The sequence below is a fragment of the Haliotis asinina genome, chromosome 1, assembly GCF_037392515.1.
Source record: "Haliotis asinina isolate JCU_RB_2024 chromosome 1, JCU_Hal_asi_v2, whole genome shotgun sequence".
In the NCBI taxonomy this organism is placed as follows: Eukaryota; Metazoa; Mollusca; class Gastropoda; order Lepetellida; family Haliotidae; genus Haliotis; species Haliotis asinina.
In genome coordinates, this window is record NC_090280.1 from 53,725,895 (window position 1) to 53,742,386 (window position 16,492).

The 16,492-nt window shown below is 39.2% G+C and overlaps 1 protein-coding gene across 1 annotated transcript; it reads left to right on the forward strand.

The window, feature by feature from the left end:
* The first annotated feature begins 2,179 nt into the window (after positions 1-2,179).
* On the forward strand, positions 2,180-12,885 carry LOC137258358 (uncharacterized). The gene is made up of 11 exons (XM_067796014.1): positions 2,180-2,199; positions 2,743-2,966; positions 3,502-3,825; positions 3,910-4,013; positions 6,737-6,917; positions 7,338-7,443; positions 9,659-9,855; positions 10,572-10,895; positions 11,270-11,367; positions 11,696-11,882; positions 12,773-12,885. The coding sequence occupies exons 1-11, from the start codon at positions 2,180-2,182 to the stop codon at positions 12,883-12,885; spliced, it is 1,878 nt and encodes a 625-aa protein (XP_067652115.1).
* Positions 12,886-16,492: the final 3,607 nt, after the last annotated feature.

A 16,492-nucleotide genomic window follows, 5' to 3' on the forward strand; every position in this document is an offset into this window, starting at 1 on the left:
AGAAAATAAGTATGTGCGTTCTGAAATGGCTTTCCTCTGGGGATGTACAAAGTAATTTATAAGCGACTGAGTTCGAACATCGATGGTGTATACTGACTGATGTATGTTGCAAACATATATGTATGGTGCAACACGTGGTTATAACACTTTTGAATCACTGCTCATTCTTGTTGCCGAACAAACAAATCCTTAAGGCTCTCCGCCTCTACTAACTCTGAAGCTGATATTTTCAATATGTACTATGGAAGATGTATGATCTGGCAATAATTCTTCCAAGACATACGATCCAGTATACACGTAGGTAATAAATAAAATATCCAGAGTTTGGATTCCATTTATTGATAATATGGGCTAATACAATAATAACTGCAGTTTATAATTTTGAACCACAGTCCTCTCCCGTTGGAACCTGATCTGGAACATATCTGCAACAAATTGATTCTCCAGTATAACATCCCTGACCCAAGCGGAAGTTGCATTGGCATTGGCTGCACGTCAATAAACATTATTATAAACAATCAGCATTAAACATTCCATTGCCACACATGTGGAGACATGGTTTTGAGTGTGTACTTTTTTTTAAATGAGCAATTATCGTCCTAAACCCAACATGGATTTGATTCATTTTGTCGATTTTAATATGGATCATACAGTTCACAAAGGTCACGTTTTTCTGTCGTGATCACCACAAGAAGTTGTGCTTATTGACATTATTTTTGTATATTGCGTTTACGATAGAGACCAATTACTTTCAATACTTTCAGGTAATATCTCATGAAATACCATATTTATTTATTTGTCTTGAGAAAACGGAAACTTTCAGCTGAAAATGATCCACACTGCACTGAAAATATAAATCGAGTGAGTGAATGAATTTAGTTTTATGCTCCACTCAGCTATTTTCCAGCTAAATAAGTCTGTGAATAATTAGGTCAGGACGAGAAAGCAAGTGATCAACAACATGATCATCGATCTAAGCAATCGGGAACCGATTTCGTGTAAACCAAGTCTGTGAACCTGACCATCCGATCCCGTTAGTCGCCTCTTACAAGTCGTACGTTTTGTAGCCTTTTGTGGCAAGGGTTGGTTGCTGAAGACCTATCCTACCTCGCAACTTGACGGATCCAGTATAAATCGAGCACAGTGCAAAACATTCACCAAGAAACACTGAGAATGAACTTCTTCAAGAAGCCACGGTTGGACAGTATAGGACCTCAGTGCCGAAATATAACCAGTCTTACTGACAAAAAAAGGATCAGATATTTAGAGTCACTGGTTCAGATGATTGGATGACAGCGCATCCCAGCTGTCGAGATCGGTGATCTAGATATTCGGAATCAACTTATGGGTAAAGTGGTATCATCAAGATAAAGCGGAGTATCAGCAGGATTCCGTCCTATTTGAGGCCTGCACGTCCTTTTTGAGTCTTGCACAACATTCATTCTTTTGACATGGAAATATCTCCCATCAAACTTGCTCTCTTTAAAATCCATGGACAGATTAAATTCCTGAAATGAACAATAACCAAAAATATTAGCCTTTACATTACTACTTCGTCCACTTTCTAGTCAAAGTATAATATAAACGCTATAATGATTTGGTTTCAAATCTCTCTCTCCGTTTTATGAGCTGTTTGTGCCCAAACTATTATTTGAAATAACCTCAGCATACTGCTGGTCGGAGGCTTAAGAACATTTTACTTGTTACATGTTGTAAATGACACATGTTTAAAATTATTACCAGAAAGTTCTATGAAATTGAAGAAACTTCATTGAAATCGTCTATAGGTCATACAGTTCCAGACACTCATGTCTTAAACAGAGTAGCTGTGTTATTTCCGTTTGTCAAATTGATAACGTGTATTCCTGTAACCGCTAGCCATAGGGTAATGCAGAGCACCATGTGACCCAAAATGAAGCAGAATCGGTCGAGGTCGGGTTACTTGTAGACAATAAAATGTATACATTCGCGCACTGAACATTTATAACATCAGCCTCTATAAATGCATTGCATGCATACATATCTGGAGGATACCCATGCACACTGTTAGCTTGCATGTATTATTCATTTGATGTAGATGCGTTGTGATGAAAGAAATGAAATGTGATACACATTGTATAGTTAGGGGACTATAATATAGGTCAATGGCAACCTCACACTACAAAGCGATACTATAGCCATGCAGACAGACCGGCCAAGGTAGGTTCAAAACAGAACATATCTGAGATTGTCACCCTCACATAAGTTGCATTCAACGTCAAACATGAAAGTGTTTTCGGGCAGCTTCTTGTATCGATCGCTTGTGCTGCCATGTGAGGAAAGTAGTAGTCAGAAGTGGTGTATATATCAGACCGAGGTGTTGGCTTTATCTGCAGTAGCCATTGTGAATTTCAATATGTTTGGACAAGAACAAATGTGTGATTTGTTAGTGGTTAACGTGGGTAGAAATCAGCGTTAATATATAGTCTGTGAATGGAATTTAGAAGTGGCATGCATATATGGATGATCAACCCCTGATAAACACAACATTTCGGAGTGTATTCATGACTATTCTTATAAGGAGTAAACGTACCCAGTTGTCGTATTCGTCACATTACACGCTCAGGCCAGACTTTACCGTGAGGCGAGAAATGCTGAGAAATGTAGGTTTGACGTATGAAGCGATTAATGGCAACTTGAGTAACGTCGGTGATTAAGTTGATTGAACACAAACAAATAAAAACGACTTTACTTGATTCACAGACCTGACCCGGAGGCAGAATGTGCCACAGCCCCCGGGGTTGAGATGGTGGATCTCAAAAACCTCAAGGGACACGGATTCAGGTGTTATGAGTACGAGGGTATCTATTGGAGTTTGTGGCCTCGTCAAATATCCAGAGGGAAGAACCCAATTGAAGAATTCAAACGTCTCAAAGATTGCACGATGAAAGAAGATGACGTCATAATATGTGCTTATCCAAAATGTGGTATTACGACATTGTTGCTACCTCACTATATCCCAGATGTGCAGTACCTATGTAAAATTACTTAGGTCATCCATCGTAAACGCATGTGTACATATGTACAGTCCCTTTCTAAGACTCATTTTGCACAAATCAGCACTAGAGTGTAGGTATGGCATCACATTATGCAAATGTCTAATTGTTTTCGTGTCGATCTCTACTTCAACCACTTAGTGTTTTCCAAAAAATATTTTGCAACACAATAGTTATCAGGACATCTGGGCAAGACAAAATATGCAACAAAAAAGTAGTTTTCCAGTACGTTGATACATGACAATGAGTAACTAATATGCTTCTTTGTATAACACGAATAATGTAATATAATACGTTTTCACGCATAATTACATGTTGTTCCCATAAAAAAGGAGCTAACACCTAGTATGAACATAACATCATGTTAGCATTATTCAAGGCATTAACTTTAAGCTACATTAAGATTAGTCCCCCTTCCAGACCAACCCATCTCATTCCAGGTTTTCTATAATTGATATTTTGATAGGCACCCACTGGTTGTGGGAGATAACAGAGATGCTCCAAAGTGGAATCATTCGGAAGACAAAGGAGGCTAAAGAGACCCGAATGATAGAGTTCATACAAAAAGACGGAATCGAAAGTCTGCAAAACCCGAAAATACTGAATACACACCTTCCAGTACGCATGCTTCCGACACAGATCGTCGAGAAGAACGTCAAGTGTATCCAGATCATGCGCAATCCCAAAGATGTCTGTGTATCGTTTTTCAACCACAAAAAGGATATATTATCGTCCATTGGATACGATGGGGACTTCCAGGAGTTCACAGAGGCGTTTTTGTCGGGGAAATGTAAGTCTTGTATGTGATAGATACAAGGTATTTCAAAGGCAGTCTTTCAACACATCACTTCCGCTTTTTCTGGTCTACTTTCAGTGCCGTTTGGATCCTACCATAACTACCTGCTGACGTGGCAGAAAGAGACAGCCAGAGAACCAAACCTACCTGTGCACACCTTGCATTATGAGGCCATGAAGCTGGTGACTATGATAAAGTATTTTCCTTGAGCATGCAGTACTTCACATTAGAAGAAATGCCTTCTTAAGTTTGGACAAAACATGGAATGGCCTCGGGAAAATCTCTCAAAATTTTAGTTTTTATCTTTCTTAATATGAAATACTGAGCTGACATTTCTTAGTGTAGGTGTCTTGTATGTATGACCATGTATGTATGTGTTGGGACATACGGCTGACTGGACTGGACTGAAAAAGCACTTAACGCAAAACCTACAAATAAAGCAATGTGTACAAAATAACACCAAATGTACAAAATGCAACGCAATATGTAAACACCTAAATGTGAAAACAGATTTTAACGCAATTTGTAAAATATTATCTGAATCTGTAAAATACAGCATCATGGTTGTTTATAGGTCTTGGCGACTGAATTTCTTTAGAAACTATATTCAAGTGGGTTTCAAAATAACCCAAGCTGTTGCTATAGTCCAGTGATAAATCTTAGTTACTTTCCCTAAAAAGAATGGGAACACTACATGAGTCTAAATGCAAGTGATCAATTTACGAGTACAACAGGTAGAATGGGCAAAGAGAGAGGTAGTACAGTTTAGGTCGACAGAGTGAAAAGAACGTTGTCCAGGGCAATGGGATAGTGAGAGAAACAGTAGTCAGGAAGAGTGGGTTACTGAGACATAAAATTGTTGAGAGCAGAGGGACAGTGAGATAGAAAGTGGTCCAGAGCAGAGGGACAGTGATGTTATGGGGTATCCATTTCTACCACATCTGGTCATAGAAAAAACAACATCCCTGTCTGTCTCTTTTCGGCGCGTTTGACTTCCGCAACAGAGGTTTAAATGTCTATAAAACAATAACGTCTGTAAACCGTCGGTTCGGTCAAAATGCACCATCAGTTGACATCAAAAGGCCAAAGATCCTCTACACACAATTCCTGACACTGTTCATCTCCGAAGGCTTCTTCTACTGTATGGACAGGCCAGTTCATTAAAGATGAAAACTGGATAAATGCCTGGGTTAGGGTGGAATACATTTGAATATCTTCTTTCATATTCCCGGTCAGTTTACTTGAAGTTGTTTCCCAACCGCAATTGAAACTATGGCGGATCAATATGAACGCATTTAGGAACCATTCCAGTATTCCCTTAAACCGCCCATTGTTGTTTCTTATACATAAACAAATCAATTCATAACGTTTGGCAACGTTGGCGCTCTCTATTACGTCAGTTGCTCGGTCCGAAAACCAATGGCCACAGCTCCCACCTCTATGCCATGTACCGACTGCAATTGATTCGAACCCCTATAAACAATGAGTTAAGACGGGATATATTATAACAACATGCATGTTATTTCGTACCGACTAAGACAGATCAATACGTGGTTTTCTTCAAAACCCAATTTGGTACTCGCAGCTTATCAGCAATCGACTGAACAGTTTGAAGGAGTCAAACCCAAAAGGTAAAAATTTAAATAAGACATAATGAATAAAGCCCCAAAACCATTGATGAAAACATAGTTTAAAGAATAAACTTATTTCTTTAAGACTTTCGAAAATGGACTATAAGATAAAATATCTTTAATATACTATCAAATTATATGTTTATCGACTATGCTTTCATATGTACTAAACGACTTAAAATTTTGAAAAAAATGTAAAATGAAGCTTAATTTCTCAGAAACATTGCGATATCTTTGTACATTTTGTAAATTAAGGTAGAGTCATTTTTTTGCCGAATTTGTTAAAAATGATTTTCGATTGCCACCCTACTCAAACCTGAAAATGGGTTTTACCTGTTGCCCTAATTTTTCACATATTAAACTTAGAAATTGTGGTTTTGTTTTATTTTGATTTGGTTTTGGTATTTTTTTTTATTTTACATTTTCCGGTAGTTGTACTTTTTGCGTTAAGACATCTTTTACATACTGTTACATTTTTACGAATTGCTATAGTTTTTACACATTGTCTTGGTTTTATATATTGGGGTTGCACAGGCATCATGGCCATTCATACAATAAAATCTACTGTCTGTCTGCAGTGGACACGAGTTCAGTCACATATTGACATCTGAGATGAATGACTGATGACGGCAGGAACTATGACAAAATGATAGATGCATGCAAGTAGTCTATATGATGCTGATGCATCCAGATACATATCCAGGCGCGATTCAGATCAAATGATTTCATGTCAGTATTCAATCCACAGGACCACGGTCAAACAATTCTGTGACTATATTACTGCTGCCTGTATAAAGAAACATAGCTTATAGTAATAAATAGTAATAACAGACGGAGATTGAAAGCTTACAAAATGGGCAAAACGAAGCAGTCCACCTTCCTGTGTCAAAACACTTGAAGTGAGAGACCACAAGGATGCAACTGTCCGCAGACAATGTCGCTCAATCGACAATGGTACTGATCCAGATAGATACGTTGAAGAGTTTTGGCTCAAATGACACGTGAAACAATAACAAATGCTACAAGTAAGTTCTTAAGGGATGTACATGCTTCCATCTTCTTGTATCACAAGACGTAAACTTAGTGTCCAAAAAGGTGCAACTCTGCTCTAGGGTTGTAGCACAACTGGATGGTACTGATCCAAATGGATACGACGTTGAAGAGGTCCACTTACACTCTTTCTCATTCACAAACCAGCCCACTCACTCACTCGCCGATTGCTCTTTCTTTCCGGTACAAGTATATCACTCTATCGTTCCACGTCTATTTTGCAGGATCCCGTCAAATGTATACGAGACATTGCCACCTTTCTGAATGTTACTGTCACCGATAACTTCTGTAAAGATATAGCCGAGGCATGCAGTTTTGATAAAATGAAAAAGTTTGATGAAGAGGAAAAGCGCCAGCGTTTGACGCTCTGGAAGGTCGGTTCTAAGGGATCCTTCTACAGAAAAGGTAAATAGCTGAATTGTCTATGCTGTTATAACTTTCAAAATTAAATATGGACACATTGGCTCGGCTGGGTTCACTGCTGCTCTAAACAATATTTCAGTGATATGGGTGTATTTAGGACATTTATCAGCTTTGATGCATATGAAACGCTCTAACGGTACAGCCGAACAAGACTCAGTTTCGCAGCAAATCTTGTAGTCCGTCCCATGGCTCTTGCTGTGACCAGGGACACGTCTCTAAAAGGCAAATTGTCACACCTTTAGTGTAAGATATGAAAAAAAGGAAGTAAGTGTTACTAATACATACAATATTCCTTCCACAATTGATAATCCACTTTTGGAAAGTCTGAAAAAAACTTGTGTTTATGTTCCTAAATACCATTCACGAAACTGCATTAAAGATTTGTTTGTCTTTTCCCATCAGGTGAAGTTGGGGACTGGAAGAACTGGTTCACGGTTGCAGAGAACGAGAAATTTGATCATATTTGGAATGAAAAAATGGAGGGTTACGGCATCAAATTCACGTATACATTATGACAAGAAGGTACACTGGTTTGACAAACTGCTATTCAAGGAAGAATATGGTTCATGACCATAGTACATACAATCAAACAAGACTTTTCTATTTTATCATTGTTTTCAGATAAACAAAACGAAAGTTCTTTTCGATAGTCAGCCTTCTTATTTCCAACGAGTGCGACGTTTTGGCGAAACAACTGATCATCACTGAACTTGGTTTTCCGTCACCTCTAACATAAGTTGTTTCAAAGGCATTTAGAAGTTGGTGGAATCAAACTCAAAGCATAAAACATTTTTAGTTTGAACTTCTAACATGCCTCTAAAAATTGTTTGCACACAGGTTTGGGGTGATCAAATGAAAGCCTGTTAAGATTTAACGTCGTATCGACAATTCGTATACTGAAAAGAAGAAACAACACAAAACTGGCAATGCCAAATGAAATAGCAAGGTAAATAAAATACATTCCATGTAACAGACAATAGACAGGGATAACTATAATAAACACAATCACAGCATGCGATGCGTAGTCATCCGTAATGTAAACTATTGTCCAGATCGGATTCTTCAAGGTTCACGCACGCTTGTTCAATAAAAGCATCACTGAGGTGTTGCTGACTAACAATCGCAATCTCTTGGGTATGCTTGGCTTCTTGAGATGAACAAAATATGCATTTAGCCCATAACTGTATTATGTTATTCAGGTATCAATAAATAGAAATACTGACAATACCTTTTTGCTTTTGTTGATACATGAATGTTGTGTTATCTGAACTGAAGTGACAAGGCGAGTTTGCTCAAATGTGACAAATATCACGATGTGCAACATATCATTGGGAACTGCAAGTGGAGACTGTCCAATTGACACACTCTGTGACGTTTCCGTGACATTTGTGATTTGGTCTTAAAGAATCACAGATGATGTATCGGGATATGTTTTTGTAACATGAAAGTAGTGCACTCTACCGATTTATATGACAGGCGTCACATGCAACAATGTTGTAAAGTGCTTATCCAAATACGCGGCGATGAGATCGTGTAGGGTTAAGGCGTTCTTTCGTCACGCCCAAGGCAAAGGGTCCGATTACCCACATGGTGGGTCCCCACATGGGTACAAGGCATTCCTGATGTCCCCCACTGTAACATTACGAGAATATTGCTAAGGGCGTCGTAAAATCAAACTCACTCAATCATATACATAGGACGACGACTCGTTTCCTTTAAAGTGTGTGAAAAGGGTAGATCAAACAATATACTAAAGTGGAGTTACATCTGCGTCCAGTGTATTGCCAAGGGTATTGGGACTGATTTGACCCTGAATGCATGACATTACCTATGTACTTTCCCAATGCAAAGAGGTTCAACCTATGAGGGAGAGAGTCAGGGTCCACCATGATAATGAGCTGAGGTAAGAAATGTGAAGTGTAATTATATCTCTTGCACAGCTAATATGTGTGGTCACGTAATAAAAAAACTGAATGTCCCAACTTCGGCACCTCGCACATACATCACCCAGCCCTGAGTCAATTACGGTACAGCAGAGCTGTGATATACCATCACATTGTCAAGGTACCTCATCACCGACCGACTCCAACTACCATGGCGGCAAATGAATGTGATGGAAAACCTCAAGTGTAAGTTATAAGTTAATGGACATGACAAGTATCGTTGTATAGCGCTGGTAGTTATGCTATGTTATATCCCAGGAGACGTTTATTAATCACATGTGACACATGTGCATTTATAGTTGCAGTACACTGTGTACACATATTTCCATTTTCAGAAATAGAGAAACGATTGTTAGTGATTTTGTCCATGTTACTGTTAACATACTTCATGTATATAATCTTCAATTTTTAATTCCTTATATGATGTCGGATGCAGTTCCCTATTTTTGACTTAGCTTCCCGGATTATTTATTCGTATCTCATGGTGACAGTCAAAGGATTATCTTGTTAAGGTCCGATGTGCATAACAACAACATCATACAGCTGTAAAACTGCTGAAACAAATAGCTGATGATGATCACAAATGCACAATCGACTATGTTTTTGGCAGAGGTTTCTTCTGAATGTGGAAAGGATTTTGTCGCTTCCCTACCCAAGAAAACGGCATGTTGGAAGTTGTTCACATCTTTCTCCGAGAGTGTCCACAAAGTGAATTACAGCTCACGCGAGTTACCAGAATTTAAACGATATCTTATACAATGCATGCTGTTGTGTTTTCAGGATTTCTTCAGACCTTGGCGACCTTGGTGCCATCCACGATCTGAAACACTTTAAGTGTTTTCTGTATGATGGCCTGTACCTCCCAGTTATACCACCAAAATGGCTTAAAGATCGGAGTCAACTAGAGAACTACAAAAATATTAAAGCCGCTCAAATGCATCAAGATGACGTACTTGTTTGCGCGTACCTTAAATGCGGTAAGTACTTCTTGCATGAGTGTTAGCCTGCATGTACGCACAATAACGTCCACTGTATTTCTGATACACGTTCTTCATCAAAACTGTAGACATTGTTCATCAATCTCTTTAATAAAGTTTATGTGTGATATTTACTTCCACGTGACGTTCCTACTTCGGTGTGTAAGCAGAACGGTAAAAGTTAAAAGTGTTTAACGAAATGTTTCAAGTCAATCCATATGTCACCGACTACAGAGCAAGGGTAATGAAATCTCGTTCTCCCGTCACGCCTTTCAAACAACACATTGTCTGCAAATGTTCATTCCTTTATCATTTCCTTGATCGCTGGATTGTCTGGTCCAGACTCGATTATTTACAGACCGCCGCCATATAGCTGGAATATTGCTGAGTGCAGCTTAAAACTCACTAACTCACTTTAACTGTTATATCGTCATTGACATAAGCACACTTACTTATACTATACATCTCGTTGGTCTTACATGGTATTAAGAACCTTTCACGAACCTATCAGGAACCCACGCTTGTCATATGCCTTAAAGACGGAAGATGCTTATGTTCAGTGTATGCAACTTTACCCAGTCAGCGCTAACGGATGACCATGCAGTCAATCAGTGGCTGTCAAGGTCTGCATCCAACTGTTTACAATTTACAAGATTGTTTAGGAGCCTTAGCTTTGGTGGACAACACTCACTCACACCAACGTTTCGCTTAACCAGGTAGCCACTGGCTGTTTGAGGTAATGAGGATGCTCACGACGGGATCTCTACATTACAGCAAGTCACTTCCCAGGAGTCAAATGATCGACTTCATATACAAAGACGGGATAGAAAGTCTTCTCCCACCTAGAGTGCTCTTTACCCATCTCCCATTGCGCATGCTCCCTACACAGGTTGTGGAAAAAAAGCTGAAGTGCATTCAGATCAGGAGAAACCCCAAAGATGTATGCGTGTCGATGTACAATAATTTCAGAAACCTTGCAGTCCCAAATTCCTTTGAGGGAAATTTTGCTGAGTTCACGGAAGCATTTCTGTCGGGTAAATGTAAGTCACATTGTAATTTCTGAAGCCTTTTCTTCAAGAAAACAAGTTAAGCTTCGCAAGATTGCATCTGGGGCAATGGATTTGTTGTTATTCTCCAAATTAGCTCACCGATTGGTGGATGCTACGGGCAGGATATGGTTAACCTTTCTGCGAGCACCAAATGTGAAGTTTGGCTTGCAATGATTAATTTCACGTAAGTTTCACTAGAATCTTCCTTGCAAACTTTGCCCCAAATTGTATAAAATTAATTTCGACTTTCACATATCCAGTAAACATGTGGATAAAGACATCATCGCTGTAGACGTGACCATCGTTTTGAATGTACAGACGAAAATGCCCTCAATCTTTCTAACTCACTGTCGTCGATTCTGTAGTACCATGGGGATCCTACCACGCCTATCTCAATAACTGGACTACTGAAGTGTCCCCTGAACAACCGGTGTTCTATCTGTACTATGAGGATATGAAAGTCGTAAGTGTGCACTGTGTTTTCATAGAAGATTAACTGTAATTTGGGTTTGGTGTTAACGTTTCTGATATATACATTTTCGCATCTAGTGTTTGTCGTGAGAGGGAGATGATCATTTCAATGCTAAATTGTCCCTAATCCCCACTGCAGCTAACATTTTTCTTAGGATAGAATGCTGTACTATATTCCAGAAAAAAAGTTTTCAAAACTATGTTTAGCTTAGCACACTCACAAATATTAAATACATGTAACAATTAAGAAAATCGAAAAAGTGTTTATGTGGTAGTGCACTTTCCCACTTTTAGCATATGTGGATTTGTATTTGTATCAGAATCCCCTGCAGTGTATTAAAGACATGGCAAGGTTTCTGGATCTAGATGTCACAGACAAATTCTGTGAGGACTTGATCGAGGCGTGTTCCTTCAAGAACCTGAAGGAGAAGGAAGCCAGAGATAAGCAGGAGGGTATTGGTCCAGGTATCTGGAAGAGAGGTGCTGGTGGGACATTTTATAGGAAAGGTATGCTTAACGCATGTGTCATAGCCATCCTTGATATCTCCAGGGTTTACGTTCCGATAAATCTCCACTATACCCCGGATGCATCTACGGCCGGATGACTTTATTACTTCCTTTGTCTCGCTTTTTATCCAACCAGGTGTCTACGCTGAGAAGTTCAGCAAACCAATCACAAATATCTTTCGCTTTTTAAATTATTTAACCGATTAAACTTGCCAACACAAATGATGCAGAGATACTTTGAAAGCGGTAAAAGGGTCTCTTGCATATTTTCAGACCTGTCAGTTTGTCTGTATGATTTCCCCCAACTCTGACCTACACTGCGAACAAACCTTCGCAGCTGCGACCGTTATCTTTGTTGGGCTTATTTTGCAAAAACGGCTTAGCTGGTTGGCTACCGTAAGAATGCGGAGCCAGCAAAGAGGGGTAATAAAATCAAAGTGGACATTTATGGTAATGTATACCCTGAAGATATCGAGGATGATGTCATTATCATGGATTTATAGGATGGAAAATAAAGGTATTTTCGGCTTTTGATGTTTTCAGTAGACTTTTCATCCCAGTTATCGATACATTAGATCACAATGTGTTCTACCTAGAGATATACATAGGTACAAGTAAGGTAAATTTGATGTCTTAACAAAGTTCAAATTTATAACAAGGTTTAGACATTGGACCCATATGTATGGTGCAAAATTCATTTAGTATTAAAAACCACCAATGAATGAACTCAACTTTAGTATGAAGTAATAGGTGCCAGAAAAGAGATTCTATTAAAGGATTCGAAACAATGACCAACGGACGTACGCAACAGGTGTTTGGTCTTCGGTAGTCCGCCCTTGCTGTTTGGGGCCGTTCATGTCTTTGAACCCACGCACATGCATACATTTCAGGTGAAATCGGAGACTGGAAGAACTGGCTCACTGTAGCAGAAAACGAGAGATTTGATCAAATATGGGACGAGAAGATGAAGAATTCAGGCATCCAATTTACATATTCTGTTTAAGGAAGTGCTTAGAAGTCGGGGTCGAAGCCACAGCCACTGAACCACAGAGTGGATGAGTTTGAGTTTTTAATTACATCGGTAGTATTTTAGCCATTTCGTGACTACTTCAGTTATATGTGAATAATAATCATAGGTAAATGATAGAAAAAGTGTCAACGAAGGACAGTAAAACAACTAGTGTATCACTGATATAAACTTCAAAACCAGTAAGTAAACTTAAAACATGTTAACTATACAGATCATTATAACTACACAGGCCATATACAAACAGGCTATAGATAGCCAACAATCCAACATAGATCACCATACTAGGGACCTGGTGACGTACAGTACATTTGCTACTACACGGACCCTAACCGGATATACACCATTCCTTCAGCCCCTGAGGATTGTATGAAAATTTACGCAGTAATAAAAGCACAAGCCATATCATGACTAAAACATTTTATACAATAAAAAAATAAAGCATTTTGAAGAGTAAATCCTGTTGACGATACACAGTAAAACAAATAGGGCATCACAGATAGGTCGCCAACAACAGAAGGTAGATCACCAAACTAGGAACCTTGGGGTCTTTCATTACTTCAGCTACCTGCATGGACCCAAGCTGGATTTGTAAACACGACGACGTACAGCTTAGCCGATGTCGATGTCGATTGTAAAGAGACTTAGCCGAAATTCAAAATAACAAAAATACTACGATTAACAAGTATGGCTGAGCGAAATTGACCGTGTGAACATCTTCAGGACTCACGTGCCTTCTGAGGAGGACATTAATTTTACAATACCTAAACCCCTTTTAGGACACGACCTCTAACAAATGCAGTTGTTGAGGATACTAAATGACCCTCCGCGCAATATCAATTTTATTAAACAAGTTGATGATTTGGTATCAAATGAGCGAAAACAAATCTTTAAAGAGTTTAATGAAAATGGTATTTCAAGGAAGCGAGTTTAGTATTTTATTTATTACTCTCCCACATGATTTGACAGCAATTGCCTACATTGTGATGACTCTCTTTTGACCACTGCAACAGAGGCATCAGCACTGGGGCGTCATAACTGTGACCATTATGACGTCATATGTCTAGCAGTATTAAATGATAATTTCCATTATAAAACAGATCCTTCATTGCTTTGACACTACAATGTTAATCCCTTAAGTTGAAAAAATAAAATAAAAAATGTAGCAAATGAAATACGTTTCTTTTATGTATTAAATATCTGCAGTAGATAAGGCAGCTGTGTTGAATAACTTAGTTACCACATTCCCTGGGCATGAAATGATGTCGCCCCGGGATATTAAGGGTACAAAGTACCTGAAAGTCAAATCAGTCCGATGTGTATCAGATTCGTGTTGTTCAACTATCGGACGTGTCTGATAGATCTGATAAATGTGTCCGTTGATTAACAGTCATCTGACACCCACAGATGATATAGTGAATAGGCATCGGGCCGCTACCAGTCCTTGATTTAAACATATTTTATTCACAAATGTGGAGTGAGTGAGTTAATATTTAACGTCACATCGGCAATATTTCAGCCATATCGAGACGGGAACCACAAATGTGGAAGGGATTGGGGACAGATTTAACCTCCCTGATATTATCATACATACATTTTCAGTTATATACATCTTAGAAAAAAATAGATAGAGAGGAGATAAGAAAGGTATGGACAGGAAGAGACACAACTTATGTGATCACACAAAACGTTTTGACTGGTTTGACTGTTGAATGTTGTACACTTTGCATTCTAATAGGACGTGGTGTACATTTTTACAAGCATTGCCACAGTAACAGAAGCAGAATCTGACGTCAGACAGCATGACAGATTCGGGCGTGGGTCTGTTATGGTTTGGAGGGAAATCACCATGAATGGCAGAACGGACTTGCATGTTGTTCAAGGAAGGGTCATTGGTGTGTACTACCGTGACCACATCAGCGTCACCATATTGTCCATGTGCCTTAGCCAGCCATGAGTCCTGACCTTTCTCCTATAGAACATGTCTGGTACATGATCGGGAGAAGTGTTCGTCGACGCCAACGTCAACCGACAACACTACAAGAATTACCCGCGGCACTGCAAGAGGAGTGGGACAGATTGCCCCAAATCGTCATTGGACGGTTGATTAGGAACATGCCACGATGAAATGCCTGAGTGGAGCAATTACTCATTATTGAGACAAAAATCACAAACGTCCATTTCCACTTATGAGAGTGTAGCCGCCCATATGAACCGTTTATGTTCATGTGTAGGCAGTTGACCTGTTATTAATATACCCTGGTTACCTCTAATAAAAACAACAGTGCATTTCCATAGTTTTGTATTGTTTCCCCTACTTTCTTGAAGATCAACCCACCAAAGTCATGGTTTTCAGTGAAACAGTTAATATGCTAAATGTTACAGCGCGCTTTCTCGAATATCGGTTGAACGTTGACCAAGAGGCAAACACATGTAGATGGTACATGTAGGCCAAATGATGACACAGTTCCAGTATTACTCTATCCTATGGCACAGCCGTCCCATAACTCACAAGCATATTCAAAGTGCGATCTGATCACTATCTTATAAGTAGTATTGATTGTATTTCTGTTAAGTAAGTATTTTAATTTCCGCATGGGTGATATCATTTTGGAGCCTGACTTGGCGACAAGACCATTTGCTGTTTGCTTCAAATGTTATTCCAAGTTGTTTATGACTGTTTACAAAATTGATTTGCTTTCCGTCAAAGAACAATTTCATTTCCACAGTTTCATCAATCATGGAGAACAACACCCTGCTTCTGTTTTTTCAGTATTATATGAGACCAACCAGTTTTTGTTCCAGTTATATATAATATGTCTAAATTTGTGTTAAGAAAAGTTTTCGATTTCTTTAATACTTTTCGAGGATTTTCCAAGCGTGGTGTCATCGTCAAGGCTTGTAACACAAATCTAATTTATCAGCAATATCGTTGACATACACCGTAAAAAGGGTCCCAATACTGATCCCCTGGGGGTCGCCAGCTGCTCACTACCAGGGCTTGGATATTGCTCCGTTTACAAAGACGTGTTGACTGCAATCACTCAAGTAGTAGATTTATATTAATAGTCATTTGTATAGCGCCGATATACAGTTCACAAGTTAAACTGCTCAATTTCTCTTTATTTCCCCTTGCTTCTGGTCATCTACCAACGGATCCGTGGCTTTTTTTCACGTGCACGTGGTTGTGTACTGCGCACGAAGGGTTGTGACATCACTGAAAGAGTCTGCACAAAAGGTTGACTCCAAGGTCTTTCACATCCGGTCACAGATGGGCTCGATCCCTGCACCTCCAAGCTTGCTGGATTACTAACCTGGCGCCATAGACAGCTCGCCCACCGCGCATCCAACTCGATATCCATAGTGAAAGCCTTACATCTGTTATCTACGTACAAGCTCTTTGTGCTGCACACGATCAAAAGCGTTATATACAAGACCAGGCCTCCATCCGATTAACCAAATCAATGTTGGATTTCTATCGGAGTTAACGTGAAAAAGGACCACTAAAAGAATATCAGGTGAATTTTTATCGGAAACCCTGAACTCTATTGGATCTGATGGGCTTCAGATGACGTTCTGATAG